We start from the raw sequence: 18,712 nt of genomic DNA on the forward strand, positions 1-18,712 counted from the left end.
CGATAGTGGTCACGGCTTCACCCCAGTAAGCTTTTGAGAGGTTCTTTCCCCTCAACATGGTCAACCCATCTCCGTGATTGTCTAGTGCTTCCTTTCAGCAACTCCATTTTGTTGTGATGTGCAAGCTGTAGTAAACTATCTTTTGATTCCATGTTTCTTACAAAAAGCATTGAATTCTGTTGAAGTAAACTTCCCCACAATCAATCCGGAAAGCTTTCACAAACTTCCTTGTCTCCTTTTCTACCTTGCTTGGTCTTCCATTCCTTGGATTTGTCAAAGGCTTGGAACTTCTTGTCCAGCAATACACCCAAATATCCGGCTGTAATCATCAATGAAAGTAAGGATAGAGAACATGCAAACGAATTTGTAGACATATGCCCGCATATGTCATGCCCGCATATGTCAGAGTGTACCAACTTCAATGGCACCTTGGCCCTTGATGTAGCCTCCTGTGGGAATCCCTCTTGACGTTGCTTGCCCTCCGCAGCAAACTCTATCCGGCCCTGCTATTCGTGAAAGTCCGTCCACCGTATTCTTTTTCTACATTTCTGACAATGTGCCATAATTGATATATCCAAAGCGCTCATGCCACAGTAGCTTCCATGGTCTCCACAAACCAATAATTCATCGATCTCATAAAGCCCATTCTCTTCAACTCCTTAAGCCACTCTGTGGATCTGACAACAAGTCCCTAAAACAACACTATCATCTTGTTCTTTGACATTTGACTCACGGAAGGCAAGCTCTTACAAAGTTTTGGAACATAGAGCACACCGGAGATTACCTTCACAAATCACGGCTCCTGATTTGGCACAGAATGGTATACTACCAATACCCTTCACAAGGCATGTCCCATTGTGCCCCACTGTCACATTTATCCGAATGTGCACCTTCCATGGTCTTAAACTATTCCCTCTTGTTGGAGATGTGTTTTGATGCTCTGCTGTCAACATACCAGCCCTCCTTGTCTTAACTCACTGTATGAGCTAAACAATAATCAATGAGCAAGAAGAGCTCACCAGTCACTTTCCCTGAACCAAACTGTCACATGCACCCCTGCATTTGGGTACAAGGTGACACACTAGCTACATCGACAAGTGCATTATAGTTCCCAAATAGGAGATTTTGTCATATGATGTGACCCCTTTGTGAGCCCTTGTCCAAGGACAGTCAGGCACAAGCTACGTAGCTCAGTCTCTCAGCCTTAGGTCAAGTCAGTAAGTCAGTTCTTGTTCGCTAGTACCCACTGGAGAACAGTAGGTTAAGTGTTTCCATCTTATAGTTTAGGTCTTAGCCTAGGTTAGGAGTCCCTTTAGGGTCCCCAACGGCTAGACAGGTAAGCAAGGAAGGCAGCCTGCAAAGGCTGCCCAAAAACTCCCCTGGCAAATGAGCCAGGGAGGGCTTTCTACAGACTGGTTGTAGGCCAACCAGTCTGTAAAACAGACCGACTCAGTCAGCTGTCTACAGACTGGGTTGGCTCAGTCCAGCCCTATAAAAGGGCCCCTTGGCTGCCCAAAAACTCCCCTGGCAAATGAGCCAGGGAGGGCTTTCTATAGGCTGGTTGTAGGCCAACCAGTCTGTAAAACAGACCGACTCAGTCAGCTGTCTACAGACTGGGTTGGCTCAGTCCAGCCCTGTAAAAGGGCCCCTTGGCTGCCCTTTTTCCTCATTCAGTGCTCCTACCTTCAGCTCTCCTACCAGCTCCACTCCAGCCTCCTTGTGCAGCCCCCGAGATCCTCAGTTCTGGTCCTGCTCTAGCCTCAATCCCTTGGCCATCAGTTCAGCCTGATCTGAAGGTGTCCACGCAGCACAACAGTTGGAGGTTTGGACCAGCAAACGGAGAGAGGTTTGGACACTGTTTCCTCAGCTTTTCTCAGTTTTCTTTACACGCTACACAGCCTGCTTCTTAATTCTAGTTTCTCAGTCATTCTCAGCTCTCTCTCAGCATCTATTACTCTCAGCTATCACTCTCTCACTCACGCAGTAACCCTGCATTCCGGTAGACAACACACGCCTCTCCCTTGCCTTGCAGAAGCGTCCTGCATCGTTAGTGTGACAGCATCAAGGTCTCGGTACTGATCGGCGTTGCCTCTCAGGTCTTTGGGTCTGCTATACGTGTGCACAGTGAGCTCTTCAGAAGCGCATTCCGTGCTCTCTTGAAGAGTGTTCTTTGTATTTCTCAGTTCTCCAAGTATAAAGCAAATTCTCCCCTAATTGGGGGAGGGGGTCCTCAATGGGTACAGGGACCCAATCGGTTGTCGACTCTACTCTCTTTCTACCCTCAACTCCTTTCTCTCTCTATGGTAAACAATGCTCATTCCTCGCTAAAGGTTTAAAGAAGGTCTTGCTGTGAATTACACGATCAGATTACCGTTGCGTGTTACACGAACTTCGACCACCCCTTGGGCCTAGAATCCCTTTTCTGCTTCAAGTCTGTCTCCTTTCAGTAGTCCTTAGCATAATGGCCAAGTTTCTCTAGTAGAACCACTTGACCTTCTCCTTCTCTACATCATCTCCCTTGTTGTCCTTGGAGCCTTTAGACTTGCCTTTGCCAAGCTTGTCTTTCGCCAAAAGTGCCTTGTCACCTTCTTTGTTGTGGAGCTTCTCCCGAGCCTCCACTGCGAAAGCTGCAAGCAACCTGATTGCTGGTTCCCCCACATATGTGGCCAAGCCTTGCTGCTGAGTTGTGGCCGATAGTCAGGGACCTGGGCTCCCACTTTGGCTGGGTAATGCATGACACTTTCGTCGACGCGGTTACTGCGGCAGGAGCCCCCCAAGTCCGTGTGGCTGTGGCAGACCCTGCGACTCTCCCTGCAGTGATTGAGATCGTGACAGATGCTGGCAGCATTACTCAAAGCATGGTAGTCACAAGACAGCCAAGCCAGTGCCTGAGGTGTCATGGCTTTGGGCACTTGGCTGCTGTTTGTCCACGATTCTCCAGATCCTCTCGGCCCCCTCCGCCCCCTCCCCCCCCCTCCGGGCAGCCACGTCAGGAGGAGCAGAGGCAGCCGGAGTCCGGTCCAGAGATGGCTGGCGGCTGGACCGAGGTCAGAAGGAAAAGAGGAAAGAATAAGAAGATTTCTGAAAAAGGCAAGGAGGCAGAGGTTACCCAACCTGCAGCAGCGCCTCAGAGACCTGACAGGCAGCCGTCCAAGGGTCCTGGGAGAGCTTCTTCTTCGACTATAGCCCGCCCTCCGCAGCCTCAGGTCCCCCTCTCTTCCGCTCCCCAACCCCCTTCCACTCAGCCCCAGCCCCTTCCCCAGTCGCACCCCCCTCTTCCCGACCCGTAGCATCAGCCCCCGCCTCTTCCTCTTCAGCCCCCTCCTCTTCCTACTCAGCCCCAGTCCCAGTTTCAGCCCCATCCCCCTCCCCCCGCCCCTCTCAGCTCTCTTGCAGTGTCAGCTGCACCGATGGTTCCTCAGCCGCGGGCAGCCCCCACTCCCCCTCCTCCGCCCCCTCGCTAGTCGCTTCCATGGAGTCTGAGTTGCCTACCCCTCAGCCTCCTCCCCCTTCCCCACCCCAGGCAGGACACCCCGAGTCTACACCACCCCTGGAGCAGTCTTCCCTGTCTGCTAGCCCGACCCCCTCAGTTGCAGACTCTGGCGGGCCTCAGCTTCAAGAGAGAGAGCTTCCTCGCGACTTCTACAGATCTGGTCCCTATGACTACTTGGATGTGGCCGACCTTGGGACCTTCCCTGCTTGTCTCGACATCAGTATCTTCCTGCTCCGTAAAGGGGCGGATGGAAGATCGCAGCCTTGGCCCCGAGGGATGGCCCTAGCTTTGCTTTCACATTTCTCAGCGACGGCACCGAGACTTGGACAGACGACTCGGTCTAAGAGGCTCTCAGAGAGCAGACGCACGCTCAGGTTTGCTCCTGGATAGGCCCGTCGGGTGGACAGCTTCTCAAGACTCAGTGGTCCGAGGGTGACGTGCGCCTGCGATGGCGCTACGCCTCCAAGCGCTTCAGATTGATTGTGATCCTCAGGCCCCCTCTGTCGTGGCCCCTTCCCTAGGATGTCAGAGCCTGGACTCCTCAAAACTCCGAGCCTTCTACGGGATGACTACCTCAGAGATCTCGAGTTGGCTCGAGAAAGCGTTCGTCCATGGCACTAAAGGCCTCACACCTTTGCTAAAAGTTTTGAAGAACGGGCAGGACGACCCCGCCTCCCCCTCCAAACCCTCTCAAAAGCATCAGCGCCTCCATTCCGAAATGTCAGCTTCTTCATCGACATCAGCCGCGAGCAGACAGTTGTTCGCAGCCTACCAGTCCTCATCATGAGCTTACACCTTGTCTCCTGGAACGTGAACGGGTTTCATTCTTCTAGCACCCGTGGTCCTAGGAAGCTCATCTTGAGACAGGAACTTCAGCCAACAGTGATTGGTCGCTTGGATATACTTCTGCTCCAGGAGCATAAGCTTTCAGTGGCTCATTCCCGTAGCTGCGGGAAGATCCTCCCTGGACGCTCTCACACTTATTGGGAGCCCTCGATTGGTGCACAGGGGAGGAGTGGCGGTGTCTGTACTTCCGTGTGCGTGTTGTTTGCCCAGGGAGTTTTTGGTCGTGGTACGTTGATTCCAGGCCGTGCACTTTGGGTTGGCCTAGAGTTGGAGGGTTCCAAAATAGGAATCCTCAACATCTATGCTCCCACAGACCTCCGATGCAGAGCCACTTTCTGGAGGACACTCACAGGGATTCTCCCAGACATGGATTCCTGGATTGTTGGAGGTGACTTCAACAATCTGGAGACTTTGGAGGACCAACAGGGCAGAGGACCAGAGTTTACAGGTATGGCTCAGGCAGAGCACTCCGCTTGGGACTTCTTTATCTTCGCGACAGGAGGTAGGGACAGCTGGATAGACCCGTCCTTCCGCCGTTGGCACCGGAGCTTGGACTTCTCGTGGGGCTTCCGCAGGGAAGGAGGCAGACTCTTGGAGAGACTGGATAGATTTTATGTCAGTGATTGGGCCATCAGCAGAGGTGGTCAGGCGGGTATAGTGCCAGGGACGACACTCTCCGACCACGCGCCTGTGCTCTTATCATTAGACTCGACAGCTCAGTCCCTTCCTCCCCGTTCGTGCCGGATTCCCGATTCCATCTTCTCGAGGGAGGAGGTGCGCAGTAGTATCGGTAGCCTTTGGGACAGAGATTGGGGCGAGTGCGTGGATCTGGTAGATTCGGTGGCGCAGGCTTTGCAGGAGTCCAGCCAGATTTGCCAGCTCGCAACCCTTCAGGTTCGCCAGGAGTGGTGGGGCAGAGAGAGAGAGCTCTTCGTAGGGACCTCGCCTCCATTCAGCGACTCCAGCAGGCAGCCCCGGGTTCGGAGGAGCTTCGGATCCAGGCCCTTCGAGCCAGAGCCCTTCTTGAGGAGACTCTCCAGCGCCGCTCAGAGTTTTCCTATCACGCCTCATACTGGGCTCGGAAGGGCGACCAGATGAGCAAGGAGTTCTTCACGACGCATGGCCACAGAGCAGCAGGTGATCAGCTCCGCAGTCTTAGGACAGCGGAGGGGCACATCGTTACTGATCCGGATGAGGTCTTGGGGTTGGCTACCGACTTCTACAGGACTCTTTTCCAACAGGAGCAGCTTGCCCCTCGTACTCGACGTTCCCGAGAGGAGGTGTGGAGGCACATTCCAGCCCTTGTTCAGCCCAGCATGCAGGCGATGTTGATGGCACCGTTCACTACTGACGAGATGCTGGAGGCCTTGATGGCCATCGATGGGCAGAAATGCCCTGGCGAGGATGGGCTCTCTCGCGCTTTCTTCACCTCCTTCTGAAATCAGATCCATCAGCCCCTCCTAGCAGCCCTTCAGAGGATTTTCAGCAGCGGATATATGCCAGAGAGCCTCTCCTCGGGACTGATTTGCCTCATCCCGAAGGGAGGAGATCGACAGGAGATCCGTCAGTGGCGCCCGATCACTCTCCTCACCACTGCCTACAAAATCCTTGCCAAGATGATCAGCGCCAGAGTTCGGCCTCTACTTCCTGACCTCATTCATGACACTCAGATAGGCTTTGTCCAAGATCGCAGTATCCTGGATAATGTCTTCACCTTCTCAGAGGCGACGGAGTGGGCTCAGCACAGTGGGTCGCACTTAGCCATCCTACTTCTCGACTTTGAGAAGGCCTACGATCGAGTGGACTGGTCCTTCCTGGAGGGTACTCTGGAGAGACTAGGATTCCCAGTAGGATGGATTCAGGGTATTTCAGCGTTATACAGGACAGCTTCTAGCAGGGTCATCATCGGCGGCAGGATGGAAGAGCGATTTCGTTTGGAGAGATCAGTGCGTCAGGGTTGCCCCCTCGCTCCTTACCTGTTTCTCTTCTTCGCCGAGGCCATGACTTACTACCTTCGGGCGAGGTCGACCGGGATCCGGGGTGTTCACCTTCCCATCAGGGAAGACACGGAGCTCCTGGACTCGGAGTATGCAGATGACACAGCGTTGTACGTTCAGGATGATGAGATGATGCTGGAGAGGGTGAGGCTGGCCTTAGAGGTCTTCTGTTCGACAGCCGGTGCGAAAATCAACTGGAACAAATCAGTTGGTTTTCTCACAAACCCCGGGGCATGCTCACAGTGGGGGAGGTTCTTGGGTTTCAGATGGATCCCGCGGGGACAGACAGCTAGATATCTCGGCTTTCAGGTCGGCCTGGACATCACACCAGCTCAGCAGTTTCTCCCGGTGCTAGATTCCATTCAACGGAAGCTGGCTTTCTGGAGCACTGCTAAGCTCTCTTGCAGGTCGTGCTCTTGTAGTCAACCAGGTTCTCCTGGCCACGGCATGGTATGTGGCCTCTTGTTGGTGCTTCTCGAGATCCAACGTGGCACAGCTCAGGAGGTTGGTCCGGAATTTCCTATGGTCTGGGGGGGATGGTCTCAGAGATACCAGAGCCAGGGTAGCTTGGCAGACAGTCATTCTTCCGCAGGCTGAGGGTGGCTTAGGGGTCATCGATCCTGAGCTTCAGAGTCAGGCCCTGCTGGGCAAGTTGGTTATCTGCGGTTTGACCTCGGGGGGGGCAAACGTGGAAGATGTTACTTCAGCAGGGGATCGGTTCTTGCGTCCCGCGCCGAGGTGGAGAGTGCCTACCGTCCCTCAGGTGGATCTTCACTTCTGCACCGCTCACTCACCCTCGCTCCCCGCTCATTCGTAGCCTTCTCATGGTTTGGAAGCGGCTCCCCCTCAGTCTCATACAGTCCCCTCCTAGCTGTCAAGAGGAGATCGACCGCCAACCGCTCATCTGGAACGATCACGTCAGAGATGCCTTGGGCCTTCAGCTGGGGGAGAGATCACATATCATGTGGGACGGTTGGATGCGGACGGTTCGAGTTTGGAGGGACACGTACAAACACTTGGAGACCGTTGCTCTAGCAGCCGCAGTTGGAGGTGCCCGTGGAGCTCAGGCGAGACGCACAGAGATAGACGGAGCGATTCCAGCCGGTTGGTTGGTTCCACTCGAGATTCAAATCCTCATGCCTGGTGATGACCGATGGCTGGGACAGTTCACCCCCCGTGGCATCCCACTGGTGGTTGCAGGCCGGATGGACGACACCTCTGTTTCCTTCTTCGCGGTTTTGGGGGACGGCCGACTCAGAAGAGAGGATGTGCTCATCGACCCCCTCCTCCTAGTATAGAGCAGGATCAGCTGGCGACTCTGGCTTTGGGAGGGGCGGGCCTTGTCAGAGCTTGATTGGGACCTAGGAGAGTGGAGATGACCAGAGGTTGTGATAGGCCAGGGGCCGACCTCTGTCTTCGCTTACAGCACGACATTGGGCAGGAGAGTTCTCGAGAGGATGCAGAGCCGCCCGCCACCCAACGGCCCAGTTGGTATGCTCAGGGTATCTCCAGGCTATTTTTGCAGGCCTTCTGGAAGGCCTTGTGGGAGAGCTGGCGGCCGCGGAAGATCTTCTACTTCCTTTGGCTACTCGCCCACAAGGGTCTTCCAGTGGGGAGCTGGATGCGACAGGTTGGTCAAGATGGACGTTGTCAGATCTGTCATGAGGACAAGGAGTCACCAAAACACTGCCTGTGGAGCTGCACTCGCGCCCAGGAAGTGTGGAGGTGGACCTTCGGGATCCTTACTCGCGCAACACCGGAGCTAGGTTTGATCACTTGGGGCGCGTTCTGCTGGTGCAGCACCGCACCTGGCTTTCATCAGTTGTTCGAGACAGGCCCGCAGGACCCCACGTTCCTTATCACACAGGGGACTTGGGGGCCGCTCGAGGGCATTCCGCCGCACCTGGCAGAGGCTGACACAAGATCTCAGGAGAGGCAGCCAGTATGGAAAATTATTAGCAGCATCGCTGGATGGCACATTTGGACCTCGCGCTGCGCGCAGATCCTCGGTGGCACCTCTCTTTCGACTGCCCAGGTCATGACCGACATCTGGAGTGAGATTATACACACTCAGAGGCCAGTGGGACCAGATACAGGGAGATTCCCGGGCTGGCCGGGAGAAGCGGAGACGTTTCCTCCGTGGTTGGGATACGCAGGGCCTCTTCTTCGAGCATACTTCGCAGGGCCTTCAGTGGCGCTATTCACCACCTCTCTGGCTGTTCATTCACACTCGCCTGATCCCTCAGTGAGAGAGAGCTTTATATTTTTGTTTCCTTTTTGGGCTGCGTCCAATTTGTGAACGCAGCCCCATCAGCTGCAAAGCTGACCTCATGTATCTTGTTTTCGAAGTAATATAATCAGCACTGTTTTTTCGGCAAATAAAGCAAATTCTCCCCTGATTGGGGGAGGGGGCCCTCAGTGGGTACAAGGACCCAATCAGTTGTCGACTCTACTCTCTCTCTACCCTCAACTCCTTTCTCTCTCTATGGTAAACAACGCTCATTCCTCACTAAAGGTTTAAAGAAGGTCTTGCTGTGAATTACACGATCAGATTACCGTTGCATGTTACATTGGTATCAAAGCTTCGGTCTGTATCCAACTTGACTACCGCGAGTGTATGGTTGTGTTGAGATCCAAAAGGGACACACAATCAAGCGCCATGGAAGCGTCAAAAAAAGATTTCAACTTCGAAGACTTTGAAGAGGAGAAAGACTACCAACAAGATACGCTTCCGCCAAATGCTCAAGAAGTGATGGCGAACCTTCTAGAGCAGAATTGGGTCCTCCTGCAGCAACTTGAAGAATATTCATCCCAGCTGGAAGAAAGCAGAAGACAGCTGGACCAGACAAAACAACGTCTGGAGGAAAAAGAAGCAAAAAAGCCGCTGAAAGAAAGAGAAACCACAGATTTTCAAAAAACTGCTCTTGTTGATGTGTGAGGAACACAAAAATGAGGAGGCACTGCGACGCGCGGAGCTCACCCAAGTAGAGAGGCAACAAAAGCTAGACCGAGAGGCGATGCTTCTCCAACACAAACAAATGTTAGCCACTATGCACGCAAATATGAGCGCAACAGCCGTCTCCGCCACAGCTTCGCCATTGCAGTGGACGGGTTCACGCCCGGCTTGCGCACACACCACGCATAAGACCATCCATTTCACTTTTTCAGTTCAGAAGGCCATGTTTACGCAGGATTTTATATTGACTCCTTTGATGGGGTGCGACATGATCCTCGGAATTCAATGGTTTCGTGAGCATGTTCCGACGCGTGATTGGCAACAAGACACCTTCAAGATTGTGGAAGGTTTACCTGAGCCCGCCGTGATACGCAGAGATCGGAGCATACCAAGGATTCCATTAATCTCTCATATTCAAGCACGTCGCGCCACCCGCAAGGGTGTCACTTGTCTATGTCTAGTGCCAAATCACTGTAGTTCAGGCTGCTCCTCCGATGGGGCAAGCAACGGTGGATCTACTCCAAGAGTTCAAAGACATCATGCTCCGGGACAATCTGCCACCCCAACTGCCTTCCAACCGACCGGAAGACCATCGCATCGATCTACTTCCAGACTCGACACCTCCAAGTAAGTTCCCTTATCGACTTTCAAAGTCTATGGAGGAGTTAGAGCAACAATTGTCTCAATTACTGTGCGCAAGGTACCTTCTTCTTCGCCTTTTGCTGCACCTATTCTATTTGTGGCAAAGAAGGATAAGTCTGCACTACTGTGTCGACTATAGAGCACTCAACAAGCTTACAGTAAGCAACAAGTTTCCTATGCCTCGCATCGACTACATATACCTAGATGAATCCAAGAACATTCCCAAACTCATCCTCTAAAAACACAAACTCATCGAGTACATCTTGAAAAGACTCAATGGTGCAAGATTTTTTTCAAAGATTGACCTCAAAAGTGGCTACCATCAAGTCCGAATTTTTGAAGCTGACATCCCAAAGACAGCTTTCCAAACTGAGCGAGCTCATTACGAGTTCGTCGTCATGCCCTTTGGTCTGAAGAATGCACCACCAACATTCAATAAGATGATGTCCCGGGTATTCACAGAGTATATTGGGAAGTGCTTGTTCATCTTTCTCGATGATATCCATATCTTTTTCGCGACAGCCGAGCAACATATTAAGGGTGTGCGATGTGCCCTACAATTATTACGTGATAACCAGCTACATCTCAACGCAAAGAAAAGTGAATTCGGATTGCTGGAAATTCAGTATTTGGGCTACATCATTAGTGCTCAAGGGATTTGATTGGACCCTGAGAAGATCCAAGCTATCACAAGTTCGGCTGTCCCCACGACGGCCCAAGAGATCCGATCCTTTGTGGGTTTGTGTCAAGCATACAGCTCGCACATGAAGGGTTTCTCAACATACGCAGCCCCTCTTACAGATTTACTCAAGGGAGTAAAGACACGCAGACAAAAAGTTCAAGTCACAAGCAAAGCTTTGCAGGCCTTCCACGACTTGCAACGATTGGCCACGACAGCACCAGTTATGAAGATCGCCTCTTGGGATGATCCATTTCTGATAATCACAGACGCTAGCAATGTCACCATAGGGACAATTTTACAACAAGAGGATAGGCCCATGGCATACTATAGCAGAAAGCTTAACGATGCCGAAAAGAACTATTCAGTGTATGATAGAGAGCTCCTCGGTGTCATCCAGGCATTAAAACATTGGAAGCATTTCCTATACGGACGGACTTTCACAGTGAAGACAGATCACCAAGCCCTTAAGTGGCTTCAGACAATGCCTAGTACGCAATGGAGTGATCGGCAACAACAGTGGAGTCAGATATTCCAGCAGTTGGGGGAATGATTGAGTACATTCCCGACAAAAACAACCCCGTTGCAGACGCTCTCAGTCGGAAAGGTTCCATCCAAACCATTGAGCGGGCCACTATGCTCGAAATCAAAGGAAAGGATCTTGATAGCATGAAGGCACAATACGCGGAGTCCGCAGAGTTTGGCACGCAGTTCCAGTTAGGTACGACGCTTGCTCCAAGCCATTACTCATTAGAGGACGGTTGGCTTTTCTATAAGAAAAGGTTATGTGAACTCAAAGACAAACGACAGTTGCTTCTTCATGATGCCCATGACGCCCTTACCGGTGGTCACAGAGGTATCAACGAGACTTTGGAGAAGAGCACTATTTCTATTGGCCAAAGATGCGGAAGGACGTATATGGCTTTGTGCAAAATTGTCAAATATGCCAAAAGGTCAAGGCTTCCCACAAGAAAGCGGTAGGCTTACTTATGCCATTGCCAATCCCCGACGATCCATTCCAAGACATAGGTATGGATTTCGTGGGGCTACTTCCAGCATCTGCAGGCACGCGCAATACTCAATGTCTTACTATTGTTTGTCGCTTTAGTAAATATTGTATGCTCATTCCCTGCAAACAAACGGCTAGCGCTGAAGATGTAGCTCGTTTGTTTATCAAGTATTGGTATCCCATTGGAGGGTTGCCAAAGACCATCACATCCGAAAGGGACTCCAAGTTTACGTCTAACTTTTGATGAGCCTTGTTTAATAATTTTGGTACTAAGCTACAGATGTCCAGCGCTTTCCATCCACAATCGAACGACGAGACGAAAAAGTATAATGGTATGGCATTTGATATTTTGAAATCATATTGTCATGATGCTCAAGGAAAGTGGGAGCAGTTTCTTCCGCATATGCAGGCCATTCTAAACAATACCTATTCTTCGAGTATTGGTCGCACACCTTATGAAGCGACGTTTCGACGACGATTTACCTCACTCCTCACCCGGATGGTGTCTCCATCTCTTGAAGCCAACAAAACCACCGAATCCATGGCAGAGATTATGGAGTCCGTGAAAAGCCGCGTCGCCAAAGCTCAAGCATCGTATACACGCCAAGCTAATAAATCCAGACGAGATGTCCAGTATAAAGAGGGTCAATGGGTGTATTTACGCATTATCAAGCAACGATTGAAGCAGGTGGGCAAGCAATGCCCTAAGCTGTCCTTTAGGAGCTTCGGACCATTCCATTCCCTATTATTCAAAAGATCAACGATGTCTCAATGAAGTTACGCCTACCAGACAGTTGGACTATGCACAACGTGTTCCATGTAGCTTGGTTGAAGCCATATTTTGGACCTCCTCTTTCAGAGATTTCCGACGAGCAACAACTTGAAGTTCTTGATGAAGCCGAAGTTTTGCAGCCAAAACAGATCCTTCTTCATAAATTCAAGCATGGGTCAAGACATAGGATCCGTGAGTTTTACACCAAGTTCCGTGATCGAGGTACCCATGAAGCAATGTGGTTGGACAAAGATTTTTTCCAAGAGTTTCCCCAGATATTGGCGGACTACTTGGAAGTAATGAACCTACCGCCGAGTTTAAGGAGGGAATGTCACATGCACCCCTGCACTTGGGTGCAAGGTGACACACTGGCTGCATCGACAAGTGCATTATAGTTCCCAGATAGGAGATTTTGTTGTATGATGTGACCCCTTTGTGAGCCCTTGTCCAGGGACAGTCAGGCACAAGCTACGTAGGTCAGTCTCTCAGCCTTAGGTCAAGTCAATAAGTCAGTTCTTGTTCACTAGTGCCCACTGGAGAACAGTAGGTTAAGTGTTTCCATCTTATAGTTTAGGTCTTAGCCTAGGTTAGGAGTCCCTTTAGGGTCCCCAAAGGCTGGACAGGTAAGCAGGGAAGGCAGCCTGCAAAGGCTGCCCAAAAACTCCCCTGGCAAATGAGCCAGGGAGGGCTTTTTATAGGCTGGTTTTAGGCCAACCAGTCTGTAAAACAGACCAACTCAGTCGGCTGTTTACAGACTGGGTTGGCTCAGTCCAGCCCTATAAAAGGGCCCCTTGGCTGCCCTTTTTCCTCATTCAGTGCTCCTGCCTTCAGCTCTCCTACCAGCTCCACTCCAGCCTCCTTGTGCAGCCCCCAAGATCCTCAGTTCTGGTCCTGCTCTAGCCTCAGTCCCTTGGCCATCAGTTCAGCCTGATCTGAAGGTGTCCACGCAGCACAACAGTCGGAGGTTTGGACCAGCAAACAGAGAGACGTTTGGATGCTGTTTCCTCAGCTTTTCTCAGTTTTCTTTACATGCTACACAGCCTACTTCTTAGCTCTAGTTTCTCGGTCATATCTCAGCTCTCTCTCAGTATCTATTACTCTCAGCTATCACTCTCTCACTCATGCAGTAACCCTGCATTCCGGTAGACAGCACACGCCTCTCCCTTGCCTTGCAGAAGCGTCCTGCATCGTTAGTGTGACAGCATCAAGGTCTCAGTACTGGTCGGCGTTGCCTCTCAGGTCTTTGGGTCTGCTATACGTGTGCACAGTGAGCTCTTCAGAAGCGTGTTCCGTGCTCTCTCGAAGAGTGTTCTTTGTACTTCTCAGTTCTCCAAGTATACAGCAAATTTTCCCCTAATTGGGGGAGGGGGTCCTCAATGGGTACAGGGACCAAATCGGTTGTCGACTCTACTCTCTTTCTACCCTCAACTCCTTTCTCTCTCTATGGTAAACAATGCTCATTCCTCGCTAAAGGTTTAAAGAAGGTCTTGCTGTGAATTACACGATCAGATTACCGTTGCGTGTTACACGAACTTCGACCACCCCTTGGACCTAGAATCCCTTTTCCGCTTCAAGTCTATCTCCTTTCAGTAGTCCTTAGCATAATGGCCAAGTTTCTCTAGTAGAACCACTTGACCTTCTCCTTCTCTACATCATCTCCCTTGTTGTCCTTGGAGCCTTTAGACTTGCCTTTGCCAAGCTTGTCTTTCGCCAAAAGTGCCTTGTCACCTTCTTTGTTGTGGAGCTTCTCCCGAGTCTCCACCTACAAGCTACAGCAATAAGGACCAAGGTTCTCAAAAGTTAGAGGCATGTTTCCTCTCTCCTATTGTCACGGTAGTTACAAAACCCTTGAAACTCCTTGGAAGCATACCAAGCGTAAGCAACACAAGCTGTCTTGAGTCCACTTTTTGACCAACTAATGCAAGCTGGTCTCTCACCATCTGAGTACCGTATCTCCACCGTCCATGCTCATGTTGAACTATTTATGATTGAGAGAGAGGATCTGGAACGTGTTGTATGTCTCGTACAAGTCCTCCAGAGTGGCCGATGCCTCAGTCGACATATCTGCCATCTGGATAGGAGGAATCACAGCATCTACCATCGTCCATAGATCAGGAATCACAGCATCTGCCATCGTCCATATGATCAATGCAAGGGCTCGGGCATCTTTGAGCTCGTGTAGATCTATAGCAAAGACAACTTTTCCAGACACATCCTTGATGTCTGCTCGCTTCAAATCCACCCCCATTGTGATCTTCTAAAGCTTCCTAGCCAGTAGAAGGCTACGGATCTTCACCTTCCAAATGGGATAGTTTGTCCCATCAAGCTTTCCTATCTCTCCGAAATTAGGGATCATCGTAGAAGGCATCATCATGCGCACAGTAACCGTAGGAACGAGAGAAGTACCACCCCCACCACCACCACGACCCTTCTTCCCAAGGATAGCTTCTGAAATCATAGAGTAATGAACCCACCAAAATAGGCTCACCACACACCTTTCCTGAATCGGGGTCGCCTTCAAGAGTGGAGGTTCAGAGTGAAAACTGGAGCTGCAAAGTTGACTCTAATAACATGTCAAAAAATCAAGATAGGAATCACTCCAACCTCACACTCAATGGAATATAATCAGCTCTATCCAAACACTCAATGATCTTACTGATACAACTTCACTCAATAGCATTTGAGGGGGAGGGGGGAGAGAGAGAGAGAGAGAGAGAGAGAGAGAGAGAGAACTCAGACTTTATTCTTCTACAAGGTGTGGGCAAAACAAGATCAAGGTGAGCACACACATCCATGGGCACAAAACATTGCTGAGAACTCTTGATCACTCGCCGAGATAGAGCACTGCCTGCTGTAGAGGATTCAGTGCAACGGATGAAGTGAGTGAGGGGGTATGGAGGTTTACATAGGCTGGTGTCCAGCCCAAAACTGGCTGACTTGGCCTGCTGCACCACCGACTGGCCTGCTGCTCTCCACCAACCAGACCTGCTGGTTCAAAACTGACCAGCAAACCTTGGTTAAACCCAGGGTTTGGTCACGAGCAAAGGTGCCTGCTGCCAGGCCTATAAATCAGCCCTGGCAGCCCAACAAACCCGCTGTTTGTGCAGCCTTCTGCCCTGCCATCGTGTGCTTACTGATCATGGCAGATCTGGCCATGCAGCTCCTGCCCTGATTGCTTGCACAATCTTCTGTTTCAGGCACACTGACCTCTCAGTCTAATGACCCTGTTGTCCTCCTCATATGGGGGCTCACAACTGGGGCAATTGACTTCTAACATTAGGTGCACATTTGATGCCTTACTTTTCTTTTGCTCTTTTAAAAGAAGAGGGATGAGAGGGAGAACATTCACATGACATATAGAGAACCACAAGAAACACATATACCTAGATGAGTCCATGAACATGCCTCTAAAAACACAATATAGTGCAGTTTCAATCTCATGGTATAGGGTTGAAAACCATAATCTCCATCACGCATAGCAAGGACTAGCTACTATGACATCCCCACTGACGTCATCAGCGCCCAACAGTGGGTGTAGACCATATTATAAACATATGCTCTCACACAAACAAATCCACACACCCACACATACTTGAGCATCCATTTATACACAATCTTCATACTGAGTTTCTGTCGGCACTCTAGAGGTGAAGGGTAGACTCACCCATGACAAAGGCTAGCACTAAAGGAGAAGGCTAATCAAAAGGTAGTCCTAAATCTCTTCATTCAAGCTACAACTGCTTGTAAACACTAAATAATTTCATTTTAGTCTCTCCCAGACAAGCATCTAAATCTAGCTGATAGGGCAATGCAACCACCAGAAAAACAACCTGAAACATCCACATTCAACCTTAACTAGTCCAAGGCTCAGAATTCAAGTCTGAATTGAAATAAGTAACAAGGTAGTTGTAAGACTGCATCCTCAAGCTTACGATAAAGCATGCTGAAGCCCTCCCCCTCATCATCAAGACGAGGCAAACTCAATGATCCCTCATGTCCAACAAGCAGTGCCTTTTAAGCTATGAAGGACATAGGAGATAGACAACTGTCCATGAGTGTACAACCTCCAGAATCAGATGTACACAATGAGGATGGACAAACATGACTCAAAGTATGACCATGGCATAAAAGCCAAGGTTCTCTCAGACTGTTGGTTAGAAGATGGACACGAGTGCAGCAGCTATGCTCCTAATAAACAAGCTTCCACAAATCTTCAAATATCTTGTGACCACACAACGGCTTTAGACTGTATAAAGCCTCTCACCTTCGAGGAGATGCGACAAGAAGCAGAAAAGTGTGAGGATGGATGGAGAAAATGAGACGGCTTTCTTTGTTCTCAAACAGACCAAATATATTGAGGGACTGTTGCAGAGATCCAAATTTCAGGACTGCAGCCCATTTCGACTCCCATGGAACCAAGGCTGAGGCAGCCCATGCATGATGCAGGTGAACCATCTGATGCGGTTACATACAGGCAGGCTGTTGGATGCCTCATTTATCTCTTCCAGATATTCAGTTCAACTATCTCGGCTGAGCAGGCATGATGCAAGTGAACCATTTGATGCAGTTACATATAGTCAGGCTGTTGGATGACTCATTTATCTCCTGCCCTGTCCAGATATTCAGTTCAACGTATCCCAATTTGCAAGGTGCTTAGTCTCTTGGTCTGTTCTATGCCAGATGGGTGACTCTGAGTTGCACGCTTTCAATGATTTAGATTGGGCTGATGATTATGATACCAAACACTCCACCAGCGGCAATTGTTTCTTTGTTGGCAGTTCATGCATTTCTTCGTTGAGCAACAGTTCCCAAAGACAAATCAATACCAACCCATCTACAGATGAATATTCTAAACTTATTCAGCCTTATCCTTCGCAAGCTTCCTACATTCCCAAAAGCATTACGTTTGTGGTGTGACCTTGGGCACAAAAGACACTACTATGACTTTAGAGCCGAGCCTCTTAAAATCGGTTCAACACAACTACCAAATATTCCTGGACTGGCCACAGTCACACATACTGGCTCTGTGATGCAGATTCCAGACTCTTCTTACTTGAGTTATCATACCTCGTATTTTGTATGGTGATGCCTTAGACACTTCTCGGTCGACCTGTGACGTACTGGCTTTCCACTGTTAATCTCTCCCAAATACAGATGCCCAGAACACATACACAATGGCAAATATATAGATGCATTTGCGAGTGTCCAAGGCCTGATGGCTATTCTATGATGCTAATGGCCTATTCTTTCTTCAATAAAGTTCCACGATCTATGCGATTCCAATTGCAAAACAAACAGAAAATAACGGAGGCTCGTGCCTGTTGTTGCTTCGCCACCTGCTCCCGCAATTTACTTGCTTGTTTGCGAATTGCGTCCATATTGCTCGATCGGGAAGCCGCAACGCCACGCTCATAAGCAAGAGAATGGCGCGCTGAAACCTGCGCGCAGTCCGACACACAGGAATTAAGAATCCAGCATTCTCCCTCGCCGTAGCGTGTTTCAAAAAAAAAAAGGGGGGGTTGCGGAACAGCGTGAGTGCGCAACCGTAAAAAAATCACACAAAAGGCGCACGGGTCCAGAAATCACAACAAGAGGCAGGAGTGCACAAATGCGATCTACGGTAAGTGAAGTCGGATCAAGGCAGCAAGGGCGAGATGCGGGCGAGTAAGGAAGCAATGATGATGATGATGATAAGGACCTGGAAGAAGCGAGATGAGCGAAGCTAAGATGTCATGTGGAGCAAATCTGAAGGGAGGGAGGCAAAATCTGGGGATGATGCGAGTGAAAATGAGGAGCAAGAATAGGTCAAAGCCGGTATGGAGAGCTCCGAAGCTCTATCAGAAAAATCAGGCAGGAACAAGGACTCCTGTACAACATAGACGAAGATGATGATGATGATGAAGAAGAAGAAGAAGAAGAAGAAGAGAGCGGGAAATATAGGTACCCTTGTAACTAGCCTTAATGAGCACTATACATTTTCTTTTTTCTTTCTTTTCTTTTTTCTTTTTTTTTTGGCCTGCCTTGGAAGTCCTAAGTTAAGGCAGCGACTTTTGGTAGAAGCGAAATTCACTCATTTTTTAAGTATTTCTACCAGCTTTTTTGTGATTTGTTTAGGCTCCTCTTCCTTCCCCCTTTCTCTCCTCTTTCTATTTCGGTCCCCCTTTTTCTCCTTCTTTTCCTCTTCACGGCAGGCCACTTGAACGTGGTCCAACTTGTTTTTTTATTTTTTCCCTTTCCTTCATTTTATTGGCATGCCTTGGGGGGTAGACATAGCATTCATACGAAAACGAGAAAGCAAAAAATAGTGATTTTTGGAAA

The 18,712-nt window shown here is 50.0% G+C and overlaps 1 protein-coding gene across 1 annotated transcript in view; it reads right to left on the reverse strand.

The window, feature by feature from the left end:
* Positions 1-18,315, reverse strand: part of LOC147891759 (SH3 domain-containing protein) — a 78,296-nt gene extending 59,981 nt beyond the window's left edge. Inside the window, exons 1-2 of the mRNA XM_087388445.1 lie at positions 18,093-18,315; positions 17,713-17,832 (exon numbers count right to left, since the gene is read on the reverse strand). Coding sequence (XP_087244571.1) covers positions 17,713-17,772 — 60 coding nt within the window. The 5' untranslated portion in view covers positions 17,773-17,832; positions 18,093-18,315. The remainder of the gene's footprint in view (positions 1-17,712; positions 17,833-18,092) is intronic.
* Positions 18,316-18,712: the final 397 nt, after the last annotated feature.

The sequence above is a fragment of the Dipteris shenzhenensis genome, chromosome 17 (assembly GCF_047967505.1).
Source record: "Dipteris shenzhenensis isolate YYH24624 ecotype China chromosome 17, Dip_SZ_1.0, whole genome shotgun sequence".
Classification (NCBI taxonomy): Eukaryota; Viridiplantae; Streptophyta; class Polypodiopsida; order Gleicheniales; family Dipteridaceae; genus Dipteris; species Dipteris shenzhenensis.